General features: G+C 55.1%; 2 protein-coding genes across 6 annotated transcripts; one reads left to right on the forward strand and one right to left on the reverse strand.

Annotated features, from left to right (window-relative positions):
• The first annotated feature begins 355 nt into the window (after nt 1-355).
• AGPAT1 (1-acylglycerol-3-phosphate O-acyltransferase 1) lies at nt 356-9,581 on the forward strand. Of its 3 annotated transcripts, none has more exons than XM_015248765.3 (7): nt 356-659; nt 6,331-6,539; nt 6,762-6,895; nt 7,219-7,394; nt 7,518-7,613; nt 7,739-7,811; nt 8,342-9,581. In XM_015248765.3, the coding sequence occupies exons 2-7, from the start codon at nt 6,340-6,342 to the stop codon at nt 8,524-8,526; spliced, it is 864 nt and encodes a 287-aa protein (XP_015104251.1). In that variant the 5' UTR covers nt 356-659; nt 6,331-6,339; the 3' UTR covers nt 8,527-9,581. The 3 variants fall into 3 exon arrangements, with proteins under 3 accessions (XP_015104251.1, XP_015104253.1, XP_006215424.1); XM_015248767.3 differs by lacking the exon at nt 356-659 and adding an exon at nt 705-987; XM_006215362.4 differs by lacking the exon at nt 356-659 and adding an exon at nt 2,202-2,496.
• On the reverse strand, nt 9,507-13,075 carry EGFL8 (EGF like domain multiple 8). Of its 3 annotated transcripts, XM_006215365.3 has the most exons (9): nt 12,212-13,075; nt 11,609-11,737; nt 11,280-11,402; nt 11,060-11,172; nt 10,863-10,958; nt 10,586-10,756; nt 10,417-10,496; nt 10,181-10,334; nt 9,507-9,882 (listed from the first exon to the last, which is right to left on the reverse strand). In XM_006215365.3, exons 2-9 carry the CDS (start codon nt 11,707-11,709, stop codon nt 9,833-9,835), a joined length of 888 nt encoding a protein of 295 aa, XP_006215427.2. In that variant the 5' UTR covers nt 11,710-11,737; nt 12,212-13,075; the 3' UTR covers nt 9,507-9,832. The 3 variants fall into 3 exon arrangements, with proteins under 3 accessions (XP_006215427.2, XP_015104258.2, XP_072801405.1); XM_015248772.3 differs by lacking the exon at nt 9,507-9,882 and having other exon boundaries at nt 9,889-10,334; XM_072945304.1 differs by lacking the exons at nt 9,507-9,882; nt 12,212-13,075 and having other exon boundaries at nt 9,889-10,334; nt 11,609-12,183.
• Nucleotides 13,076-13,121: the final 46 nt, after the last annotated feature.

Here is a 13,121-nt window from a genome sequence, read left to right on the forward strand (position 1 = left end):
CTTTATTCGTCCGAGTAGCTGCCCGTCATAACCAAAGGCCAGAGGCAATTGGCTCAAGACCACATAGACCTCGCCCACCAAAACCCCTTTTTTTCCTCTACTTCCTCTTTCAGAGAACGCACGCATTCCTATTGGACTTTGGAGCGTATGACTCCAAAGCAATTGGTTGGCTAGAACTCGACGGAAAATGGTGGCTAGGTAAAATGCGCGTGCGCAGCAGGAGGCGGGAAGGGGTGGGCCAATCCTGTAAGGGTTGAGCCTCCTCGGGTCCCACCCCTTCACATCTCTCTTGTCGCCATGGTGACTGCTCTACAATTGGCGGGGTTTGGGTTCAAAGGCCTCGGCTCGGCCTCATCCGGGTCCTCCGGCTGTGGGCTCTCTCGGCTGATTGGGCCGTTTCTTTCGCCCTTGATTGGCCGAGATCGGAAAAGACGGCGAAGAGCTCGGAAAAGAGGACAAATACTGGGGTCGCAGGGTTCAAAATGGCTCCGTCCTCCTTCGGTGACGTAGAGAACAGAGCTTGGGTCTGTCCTTCCCTCTTAGTGAAGAAGGGAGCAGAACTGGGATTAGCCCGACGTTTGGATGGTGCCAACCTCGATTTGCGGCGCTGGTATTAACCCATCTCCCTCATCTGGACGACTCAGTCCGCCCCTCTCTAGGTGATTTACAGAGTAGAACTAAACTAAATGCCCACCCCCTTTCTAATGTGACACAGTAGAACAGAGTTGACCTCGACTCCGTTTTAAATCTTAAGAGCAGAAAATGTCTAGCTCCGCCCCCTTGTGAGGGTGCAGAAGAGGCAAGGCCCGCCCCCTTTTAGGCGACCCGCGGCGGAATGGGGTTAGGCCCGCCCCTTCCTTCTCGTACTGTGTCCGGGGGTCTTCCTCCCGGGCTGGACCCCTGGGAGTTGGGCCAGCTGCTAGAGTCTGGGCCTTTCCTACGAGTTTGGGCCTTTTCTACAGTCTGTGGCCCAAGGAGCAGGACTAGGTAACAGCCCTCTCATTATTAGTATTCTTTACATCCTGTTGCTCAAGGCGTGTAAACTCTCAGGGCAAAGGTGTCTGGGGACGTGGAGGCCAGACACAAGCTGAGGCCTATTCAACATCCTTATAAAAGGTCCAAGTGACTCAAGTGAGGAAAGGTAAAAAGTTGGGAGTTGTCTAAGGCAGGGGAGGTAAAGGTTCAGGAGGCGTGTAGAGGTCTAGGGACAGTTATTGAGAGGGAGAGGTGGAGACCAAGAAGGGAGAAGTGATGGAGTAATCTTGGTAAGGGGATGATGGGAGTATGGGGAAGAGGGCTGGGGAGAGAGCTAGGTACATGATGACAAAATTAAAGAGGCATGCTCATCCCAGAAGAATCAGCATTCTTCCCCCACTTAATTTTTCAAGAAAGCAACCCTAATGCCCAATTTCCATTGGAAGGAAAGAGTACTTTTCTGCGTTGCGGAGGGGGCGGTGATGGGCTCTGTTTTGCCAATCGCAGAACAGCTCAGTTGTCTCAGCTTCGGTGAGTAAGGAGACTGATACGAAGGAAAGGAACTACAAAAGAAAAAGTACTAAGTTAAGGAATGGGGGGAGGACAGGAGCAGGGAGAGGGCCTGAGAGTATCCCTTCTCTCCAAAGACCAGGAAGGGAGTGGGTGGAGAAGGGAGCTGGACTGCTGGGAGATAGTGGGGGGACAAAGGGCAGAGAGACCAGGCAAGAGGGCCGGAGGGCAAGTTGCGGTGAGATGGAGCCCTGGAGAGAAAGAGGAGAGAGGTGAAGAACTCAGTGCTTGGCATATAGTAGGTGCTTGATAAATATTTGGACTTGAACAGGGAACAGGAGGAAGGAGTTGGAGAAGGGTTGGAATTGGAGGGAATAAGTAGCAGATGTGGGCGTTAAGGAGAAAGGAAGAAATCAATTGACAATAAGAGGAGAGCTGATGGAGAAATGAGAAGGACCGGGTCACGGAAGGAATACAGCACCACGGGGCACCCAAGGCATGTGTGCTGAAGGGAAACTGTGGAAAAAAAGATACAGCTGGAGGCAGAGAAGGCCAGAGCGAGGGAGGCAGAGTCCGGGCGAGCTCCCGTGGGGAGGAGCTAGCAAGAGACTACTGAACGATGTGGGGAAGAGATGCCTGGGTCCCCGGGAGGCGATTGGCAAAACAGAGCGCCCATCACCGCCCCCTACTTCCTGGCCAGCCCCGGAAACTAGCGGGCGTGGGGAGGGGTGGCGGGGGATAGCGGCAGCAGCAGCCCCAGCCCTCAGAGAGACAGCAGGAAGGGAGGGAGGGAGGGAGCTAGGGGGACAACCCCCCACCATTCCTATCGCTATGGGCCCAGCCTCCCACTCTCACCTCCCCTCCATCGGCCGGGGCTAGGACACCCCCAAATCCTGTCGCCCCCTTGGCACCGACACCCCGACTGAGGCAGAGACACAGCCACCCGCCACCACCGCTGCCGCAGCCCGGCTGGGGAGGGGGCCAGCCCCCCAGGCCCCCCACCCCACTGAGGTGGGGGCAGGAAAGGGATGGGCGGAGGAGGGAGGAGGGTGCTAAAAGGGACATGGAGGAGGGGATGGGGGAAAAACTGGGTCTGGGAGGGCGGACCGGAGAGAGGATTGGTGGGAAAAGGATAAGGGCCGACTGAGGAGAGGGTTGCTGGGGAAAGGAGAGGGGGCCTGAGAGGGAGGAAGGATGGAAGAGACACAAGAGGAAGGAGAGATGGAGACCCTGTTAATTTGGGATGAGGGTGTGGACGGGGAATCTCGGAGAGGGAATTCCCCACACTTTCCCAATTCCTTTTCTTGCCCTTTGGCCCCACATGATCTGGGGGGGGGGGGGGTTGTGGCAGGGAGAAGGCAGTGTATTGCCTCCTTCCCCCAGCAGAATTGGCTTCCTACGAATGCCCTCAGACACCTCTGCTTCTCTCTAGGCACGGGACCTCTTGTTTCTTGTGGCCTTCTATGCTGTTGTAGACCCTTATGACATGCAGTGCCTCATAGGGGGCCATGTTTTCTACATGGAGTCCGTGTGCCTTTGACATGTTTAATGGCTTGGGTGCGGCTAGGTTGTCCTATGCTCTCCATGGGCTGTGAAGAAATGATGTGTTCTTTTCCATCAGAATCTCCTGTTCTCATATCTGATGTCCATGTCTCCTGTCCAGTCTTAACATGTTCACGTGTGTGTGTTTTTTCACCTGTTGTGTCTATTATGTGGTTTCATGTTTCTTACACATTTTATGGTTTTGCATGTTTACTTTAACCTGTAAAGGTTATACTTTATTTTGTTCGGGCTCACAGGTTACGTCCACAGCCCTGCCACGGGCAGTCATCTCTGTGTGCGATCTCGTGGCTTAGCTGACCAGCGCACACTCGTGTTGTGATCAGACTGGCCTGTTTACCGCATTTGTTTTCCCAGTCCTGGTTCACAGTGCACATATGTGTGTCCCTTCGCATGATGTGCTGATGTGACATGTCCATAGCTTCTTGCTTCTGGTTACACATACTATTTATTTCATGATTTTATTGACAATATATTTTATGAGCGGTATGCTCATTACCTCATTTGCCTTCCACTGGGCTTATAAGTCCTCAGACAGTCCTGCTCTGGAGAGGGTCACTTGATGTCGAATATTAGAGAAGAAGGTAACTGGATCTCCATGTCCCTAAAGAACCACCCCCATGTACCTTACCTTGCTGACCTCGTGGGCTCTTGTCTCTTCACCCACATTGCCGCCAGTGGCTGTGAACCGTCTGTCTGGGGAACTCAGTGCACATCGCGGGGTCAGCCCTGCCGTGCCCATTGTCTGTCCCTCACTCTTTGCACTGTTGGCATCTGTTGGATGACAGCAGCATCTTTCCCCTGTGGCATGTTAATCCCCATTCTGTATGCTTCTCCTGTGTGTGAGATGGTAAGTGCCGTGTTGATTGTTGTCCCTCTGCCTTCACCGTGACCCCGTATCTTATGTGTAGATTCAGAGTAGGTTACTGTTTGGTCTGGTGTGTTCATTACTTTCTTGGTGCCTTTTCATAGTTAATAGTCCTCAGGAGGGTAGCTGATTCACTGTTTAGAACCACTGTCTCTGTCCTTAGTTATGGCTATGTGGGTATGTATACAGAAGTAGAATCTGTTCAGCAAATGTTTAGTGAGTGTCTTCTCTGCTTCCTTCTTCCCTGGGCATAAGACAGTTCCTGTCCTCAAGCTGCTTACAGGTTGGGGAGGAAAATAAAAATGCCCTGAGCAGTTACACCCTGTCTTGTGTCAGGATGGGTGGTTCTCAAACCTGTGTGCACATCAGACTCATCTGAAGGGCTTCTTAAAATAATATACAGATTGATGGGCCCAATGTCCAAGATTCAGCAGATCAGAGGTGAGGTCTAAGAATTTGTATTTCCACACTTTGAGAACCAGTGATCAAGATAAAAGTGTAATGAAAACACAGGCCTGGAGGGGTTCAGGAAGACTTCCAAAAAGTGCCACTGAAGTGTGTGAGACAAGTGAAGAGGCAGAAGGACATTCCAGCCAGAGGGAACAGCGTGTTCACAGCACAGAAGCATGAAAGATCACGGTGTGTCTGAGGAGCTGAAGTAAATCAGTTTGACTGGAGCAAAAGAGGCTTTTTTGGCGGTGTGGCCAAAGACGTAAGCAGAAGTCAGCTTGTCGAGAAGGGCCTTTAGGCAAGATCAAAATAATGCTCCGAGGTCTGTTAACAGAAACATCGGTGGTTGCCGCGGTGGAAGACAGATTAAAGGGGAGGGGTTAGGAGTTGCAGATAATCCAGGGGAGCAGTGCGCATCCAAACTGGGGGGCGGGGGGTGTAGGATCGAGCAGCGCTGCTGCCCTTGTGCTGGCAGAGTCCTATTTCCTCTGTTGCCAGTTGCCTTTACCCTTGTTTGGCAGTGGGCTTACCTTAGAGCACAGTCCTTGTGTCATTGGAAGGGAGCGCCTCTGGCCTTGATGTGAGTGACAGTTATTTGCCTGAACACTGTTTTTTGTGAATTGTGGCCCTGCCCCCAACAGTGGGACAGAGTGGAGGAAGGAGGAAGAGTCTAGAAAGCAGGTTCTGTGTGCGTGCTTCTCTTCCTCCTGAGCCCTTTCCTCTCCTCGGCAGGTGGTGTGATGTCCCTTTTACTCTTTGCCCTCTTTTTTTCACCTACAAGCTACCTGCCTGCCCACAGTGCTCCAGCGTCACTGGGAGGGAGGGAAGGGGCTGGTGGGATTCGTTTGCCTGTCTGTGGAGGCAGGATTAATGGACAGAGCCACTCCTGGTATGTCGTGTCCAGATAAGGGGACAAGGGAGCCTGCTTGGGTGGAGAGGGGTTCTTCTGAGTATGCATTTATAATCCTTTATCTGCCACGGGTGTGATTATAAATTTGTGTGTGTGTGTGGACTGGTCAGTCTATGTGCCTGTGTGTGTCTGCGTTTGTGACAGAGTCTTTATTCTTGCCAGTCGGCCCCTGAGAATGTCTGTGAGTGTTTTGTCAGTTTCCCTGTCCCTGCTGTGTGTACACGTGTGTGTGTGTAGACAGGCAGCAGTGTAGCCGAGTGGTTAGGAGCACAGCCACTTAGGTTTAAGCTAGGAAGTGCCTCTTAGGAATCATATCACCTCAAGTAAGTTTTTTAACCACTCCGGGCCTATTTTCTTTTAAATGTAAATTGTGTGATTCATATTGAAAAGCTTAACATAATATATAGACCAACCCTGTCCAACAGAAGTAAAATGCAAGCCACATATGTAATTTTAAATTTTCTGGTAGCTACATAAAAAAGGTAAAAAGTCACAGGGTGAAATTTAGTATGTTCAACCAAGTATGTCCAAAAGTTTAAAATTTCAGAGTTACCAATATAAAAGATGATTAATGGGATATTTTACCTTCTGTTTTTCATTCAAAGTCTTTTGAATCCAATGTGTATTTTACACTTCTGGCATCTCAGTTCAGACCAGACCACATTTCAAGTGCTCAGTAGCCATATGTGGCTGGTGGCTACCATATTGGACAGTGGCGGGCTAGACCATTATAAGATCCTTACCAGCTACAAGTGTTAGCTGTTGTTATTAATGTCCTTTTATTATTGCGTGTCTGTGGATGTCCGTGTCTTGTGTCTCTTGTCTAAATGTATCTGCAGCCTTCAGGGCGAGGTGTAGGAGAGCAGGCCTGAGCTCCCATCCCCTCTGCCCCCAGCCTAGAGAGGCTTCCTAGACAGGTTTTGATGAGAGTTCTGGCCCTATTCTGTGTCTCTGGCCCTTGTCCCCAGAGCCCTACCAGACCCTGCCTTCTGCACCTTGCCTGCCCCATCCCCCTCCCAGGAGCCAGGCCCACTGTCCTTTGCCCCATCCCCTGCAGGTGACCAGCATGGAGCTGTGGCCAGGGGCATGGACTCTGCTGCTGCTGCTCTTCCTGCTGCTGCTCTTCCTGCTGCCCATTCTATGGTTCTGCAGCCCCAGTGCCAAGTACTTCTTCAAGATGGCCTTCTACAATGGCTGGATCCTCTTCCTGGCTGTGCTTGCCATCCCTGTGTGCGCCGTGCGAGGGCGCAACGTGGAGAACATGAAGTGAGGGTCGGAGTGTTGGGTGATGAGGGAGCCTAAGTGTCATGAGTGAGTGTGGATGGGGAGGGTATTGGATGTGGAGACACTGAGACAGCCCAGGGACAAGGAGGAGGAGAAGATGCAAAGATGCCCAGAAAGGCGGTGGTGGGTAGGGGCTGAGGGGAGGTGAGGCATGCAGGTGGATGTCAGCGGATGCCGCTGGAACCCTCTTCCCTGACCCCGCAGGATCTTGCGTCTGATGATGCTCCACATCAAGTACCTGTATGGGATCCGAGTGGAGGTGCGAGGGGCTCACCACTTCCCTCCCTCCCAGCCCTACGTTGTCGTCTCCAACCACCAGAGCTCCCTGGACCTGCTTGGTGAGCAGCCTCCCCTAGCCATGCCCGTCCTCCTGGAACCTTCCCCGGGATCTCATCCCCCAGAGGTCCTCAAGCCTCCCTCACCTGGGATGTTGCACCCTTGCTCCCTCCCCAGGCCTCTTTCCCTGGAGTAGAGCTGCCCTCATAAGCAGGATAATAGACCATTAGTTGCCCTTTCTTCCTTTCTGGGGCTTCCCTGCCCCCTCCCCTCAGTCTGCCTCTTCCTTTATCTCCAGTCCCTGGTAGTGTGGGTGATGACCTGGGTGAAGTAGGCTGCTTCCTGTGACACTCTGGTCCTTACCTCACCCCCACCTCTGCCCTAGGGATGATGGAGGTACTGCCAGGGCGCTGTGTGCCCATTGCCAAGCGTGAGCTACTGTGGGCTGGCTCTGCCGGGCTGGCCTGCTGGCTGGCAGGAGTCATCTTCATTGACCGGAAGCGCACTGGGGATGCCATCAGTGTCATGTCTGAGGTCGCCCAGACCCTGCTCACACAGGACGTGAGTCACCCTGGGGAACTGGAGGGTTAAGGAGTAGAACAGTTGTAAATAAACTGATGTGCAGGGCCAGAAGACCTCAGAAGTCCCATTACAGCATCACAGCCATTTTCTGACCCCTTCCAGGTACGAGTCTGGGTTTTTCCTGAGGGCACAAGAAACCACAACGGCTCCATGCTGCCCTTCAAACGTGGCGCCTTCCACCTTGCAGTGCAGGCCCAGGTGATTACTACTTCCCCTTCTACTGCTGCGCCCCCAGCCCCCACCATCCCTTCCTCTCTTGGCAGAGGTTTGTCGTGGGAGCCTCGGAAGGGAGCTGTGGGCTGATCGCTTTTCGCCTTCCTCAGGTTCCCATCGTCCCCATAGTCATGTCCTCCTATCAAGACTTCTACTGCAAGAAGGAGCGCCGCTTCACTTCAGGTGAGGGGTCTGAGCAGATCCGGGATTTGGGGCTGGCCAGGAAAGCCTGGGAGAGGCTAGAGGGACGTCCCCAGGAGGCAGGAGGTTCAGGCAGTGTCAGAACTGTGAGATGTCCACAGGCTCATCTAGTGTGACATCAGCCAGTAAGTATTTGTGAAGCACCCACTGCATCCTGCTAGGTGGGTAACGCTTGGTCCCTCCAAGAGAGGCCACTACTGTCTAGTGGGAGGGATAAAGCCTACATGTGCCAAGCTGTAATATTCGGCAGTAAACGCTAAACCTAGACAGCAGGGGCTGGCAGGGCACTGAGGTGTCTGGACTGGGGTTTGAGGAAGACTTTGTACAGGAGGACCTCGGAGAACAGGTGGCAGCTGGTGAGCAGAGGGCAGCTGTCTAGGGCAAGGGGAAGAGAACTGAAAGATTGAGGAGGAGAGTAAGTAGCAGGAGCGCTCAGAAACCAGGCTCCGCCTGTGATCAAAGTCCCAGTAGATAGGCCGCAATGGTGCTCACCGCCCCCTACCCCCATCCAGGGCGATGTCAGGTCCGGGTGCTGCCCCCAGTGCCCACAGAAGGGCTGACACCAGACGACGTCCCGGCGCTGGCTGACAGAGTCCGGCACTCCATGCTCACCGTTTTCCGGGAAATCTCCACCGATGGCAGGGGTGGTGGTGACTATCTGAAGAAGCCTGGAGGGGTGGGCGAGGCCCGGCTCTGAGCTCCCCTCCCGGCTACCCCCCACCTTCTCCACACCTACCAGCCCAGTGGGCCTGAAACCAGGCCAAGCCCTGTTCCTCATTTCCCCCCCTCCCCACTTGTTCTCCTCTTTGGAGTCTTCGACTTTTGAAGTGAACGTGGTTATAGCACTGCCCCCTGCCCCCTTTCCAGCCCCACCACGGACTCTCTTGCCTAGGTGCAATCTCCCTCTGACCCCCACCTTCTGTGCCATCTTGTGTGTGGGACAGTTGCCTCCCCCTCATCTCCAGTGGCTCAGTCTACACCAGGGTAGGAACACTCCATCCTGTCCCCAGTGGACCCTCGTCCTTTGTGGTCCTCTCTCCCTCTCCACCCGACATTGGCCAGTGGACTCATCTATTCTGTGGAACAATTCCTCACCCCCAAGTCCAGAAGTCTATGGATTCAGTGGACTCATCCATTTGTGAGGACTCCTCACACTGGCTGGAAGCCGATGCCTGGAACATTCCTCTCAGGCTTGTACTGGGAACATTCCTCAGCACCTTCACCCTCCCTCCTATGGAGCCTCCTGTCTGTGGAGGCTGGACTTTTCTCACTCAGAGGTCTCATCCCTGCCCTTGTCCAGGTGTCCAGGGTTGAGCACACTCTTGGAGGCCAGTTTGCTCTCCACATTTCTGCTTCCCCTCATCCTCTTGGTACATTCTTCAGTGGTCCTGGCCCCACCCAGTCCCCTGCAGCCCCTCTGTACCATTCTAACCAGACACGGGAGGAGGCAGATGTCAATGCTGCTTTCGTGTCTCCCTGGGGTGTTGGAGAAAGGAACTGAACCCTGGCTGGAGGGGATGGGAGGGCTTTTAATTTATTTCTCTTTCTTTTGGGGCTTCCCCTCTCTGAGCCAGTTTTCATTTCCTCCCTGTGGCATTAGCCACTTTCGGCCCCCCCACCCCAGACCTGTGCCCGCAACTGGGGAGGTGGGCTGGGAGCAAAAGGAGAGGCTGGGACCCAGGTTTGCGTGATTGATTTTTATTAATTATCTGGGTAACAGCAAGAAACCAAGAATAAAGATTGAGAGCGAGATGGGCACTTTCTGGCTGTGTTTGTTAACGAGTTAAAAAAGCAGTTCTCACCCAGGCATCTGCCCCAGCCGGAAGACTCGGCAGGCCAAGACAACCTGCCTGCCTTCTCTCTTCCGCTTTCCAAAGTTTCCATTGTTCGTTGCTCCTTAGTGGCAGATAGCCTTATCTGCAGCTCCCCAGCCGCGAATCTTAGAGGATTAGTGGGTCCAGTTTCTGTATAAATTAGGGGGGCAGGGGCTCTGCAGAGGCTCCTTATCTCCGCCGCTTGAGGCCTGGGCCCAGGCTGTTGTCCTCACAAGAGCCTGGTTAATGACAGGGAGACAGGCAGACACACTGGCTGTGGATTTCTTGGGAGCCTGGAGTGGGCCCTGAGCACTGAAGAGATTGACAGGCTCCCCCAACAGTAAGTGGAACCACCCGGTTGGAGACAGGGTACCAGAAGGAGTGGGAAAGTTCAGAAGTCTGGGGAAAGTATGGGGCAAGTGAGTGTAGGGGAAGAGGTTTTGGAAAATGAAAACTGAGTTGGGGAAAGGTGTTTGGAAGAGCCAGGAGCAATTGTTGGGAGATGGAGAGTCCCAGCAGAGAGGTATGGGGACTCACAGGCACCTAGCCTCTCCTCCAGCAGCAGCACCTGATCACTGAGAGACTCGATCCTGTCACCCCGGCCCCACAACTCTGCCACCTGTTCCGGCTGCAGCTCTTCCGGTGGCATGGGCAGCACTGCTCGGACCCAGGCCCCAACCTGACCGGCCCACTGCAAAGGAAGAGACACCTCAGGGTCTTGGGGATGGGGTCTGCCTGGTTCTGCAGGCTTTGCCCCAGGGTTCGCAGTTCACCTGCTCCAGCCGCTCCAGGCGCCCTCGCAGCTCGTGAATCTCCAGCCTCAGGGCACGCTCATCCTGTCCAGCTTCCCGAACTGGGACGTAGGAGATCGAGCGTGACCACGGCTCTGGCCCTGCTTCCAGCCCCAGGCACTCCGCACGTCCCAAGCTCCCGCCCACTCACCGGCCACGCTGAGGATGCTGGCATTGGTTGGGGGCTCTGGAGCCCCTTCTGCGCAGGTGCGCCCGTCTGGGCCCAGCACCAGGCCTTGGGGGCAGCCACAGGTGAAGCTGCCTGCCGTATTGAGGCACCAGTGCGAGCAGAGATTGACGCCAGTCCTACATTCATCCACGTCTAGTTACCGGAAAGAGGAGGGGGTTGAGGGGGTGGGGCGGGGATGGGCGCCGCGGTGGGTGGGGAGGTCCTGGCACCACCCCCGAGGGAGGGCGGGCCAACTCACCCACGTGACAGTGCTTCCCTCCCCAGCCCGGGGCGCACTCGCACTGGTCGGGGCGGATGCAGACGCCTCGGTTCTGGCAGGGCTTGGCGCAGATGGCTGCAGGCACGGGAAGTGGGGTTCAAGACCGGGTAACGGCCCTGCTCCCCAGCCCCGAGGGGGCGCACCTCTCCCCGAGACCTGGAGAGACCCAGCCTCACCTTCATCGCAGGTGAGCGCCCCGGGATGCCGCTTTTTCCAGCCTTGGCAGCACACGGCGTGGGTCTGCTGTACCTCCCTCCTCACCTCTCGCCAGGCCACGCGGTACGTGGTCCTGGAACACAGCACCCAACCCGGCCCTGGACATTGGCATATGGGTCCTGTCCCCAGTTCTTGGGATTCCTCTTGCGAGACCCCAGAGTCCAGGCTCCCCAACCTTACCTATAGGTGCTGCAGACACGCCTTCCAGAGCACAGGGTCAAGTAGGGCTTATACACCGGTTGGCTGTAGGACTCGTTGTACCGGAGTGGGACCACCAGCGTCTGCTTGGAGCAGACCCCCTGACTGCACCCATGTTGGGGAAGGTGACATTAAGTGGGCCAGGCCCTGGGGGGCCTGGAGCTCCACTTCCCTTAAGGCTCCCCTGAGACCCCACCCTCCCTAGAAGTGACAGCCTCACCCCCATTCTAAATTTTCTTTTGCCACCTGTGAAGCCCCACCCCCAGCAGGTTTCATGCCCTCACCCCTGGCCCTGCCCCCTCTGTTGTCACCTCTCTTTGAGAGGTCCACCCTTGGCCCCCTCGCCTGACATCAGGAGCAGGAGGAATGAGAGTCCGCCTAAGAGAGTGCACAGCTCAGCCCTGGACCCCATGATTCTCCTTGACTCCAGGCTCTGCCAGCTGCAGGCAAGAAGAGGTTAATGGAGGCCCTTTCCCTCTCCTGTTAACTTCTCCAGTGCTGGCCCTTACAAGAGCAGTCAGTCTGCAGGTTCCCTTTAAGGGGGCCAGGACATACATTTGCACACCTGCATGTACATTTACCACCACCCCTTCCTTTAGCACATCATCGTCCATGCGGCATCATACAAGCTCACACCACGACACGCACCCTCCACCTTCCTTCATGGCCCTGTCTTGCACCTGCCCTCTTCTAATCTTCCTACTTTCAAAGTCTCAGTCACCCCTTCACAACTTGTACACAAACCCACACACCTGGACACACCGCCTTAAACACATTCCTGCTACCCTCACACACCCACACCACCACACACACCCTGGACCCACTCCCCTTACTCAGACAACACCCCCCAACTCACACTCACTCTGAGACTCTGAGTGACCCCCTACTCTTTCCCATTGACATTCTCTCCCCACCTGTCTTTCCCTTTCTTGGGAGACTTCAGGCCGACCAGCCACAGCAGCAACTCAGACTGGTGGCGGGCCAGGCGGGCTGCAAAGGAGAGGGGCGGGGCCAGACAGAGCCCTCCCAATCCTGCCCCCTCCCACAAGCTTCCTCCATCGCTGGAGCGCAGTGAGTTCACTGGGGTCCAAATCCCACCACCTTCACCCACAGATGAGCAAAGGGTCCACTAGAAGTCTCTTCTCAACCCTCTGAGGCCCCTTATTTCTGGCCCAGCCCTCCAAATCAGCAGAAGCTACTGGCTTTATAACACCAGCCGTATCCTTGGCCCTTGCCCCCCACCCTTCAACCCAACACAGCCTAGGGAAGAATTGGAGGGGCAGGGATAGGCAGAGCTGGCAGAGAACAAAGTGGGGTCAGGTCATGGGAGAAAGGCGAGATAGGCTGAGGAAAGAAAGAAGGGCAAGACACCACAAAGCAGGGTGGGAGGGGGGCTGCCCAGGGCACTAAGGGGAAAATTGCCCCTATTTCTTGATGACATTTGTTAGTGCCTGGGGAAGGGTGCAGAGTTGAGTCAGCCACCACCCCCCATGCCAGGGCAGACAGGGCCTTATTGTCTCCACCAAGATTCCTTCTTTCAAGGAAGAGGAGGCTCATTGTCCAGCCCCTCACCCGGCTCTGGCCTACAAAGGTCGAAAAGGGGCGCAACAAATGCCCACCCTGACCCTCAGCCCCCTCATCTAGCCTGGGGGTGGCCAGCACATTCCACCCATGAGGCTGGGGCACAAACCACTGGAGCCCTGGGCTCAGCCCCCCAATCATAGGCTGGGACAGGAAGAGAATTGTCCTCAGCAGGAAAGACCCCACAGAGAATCAGGAACCCACACAGAATGGGCATTGAGTGAGCGGAAACACTAAGGGGGT

The sequence above is a fragment of the Vicugna pacos genome, chromosome 20 (genome assembly GCF_048564905.1).
Source record: "Vicugna pacos chromosome 20, VicPac4, whole genome shotgun sequence".
In the NCBI taxonomy this organism is placed as follows: Eukaryota; Metazoa; Chordata; class Mammalia; order Artiodactyla; family Camelidae; genus Vicugna; species Vicugna pacos.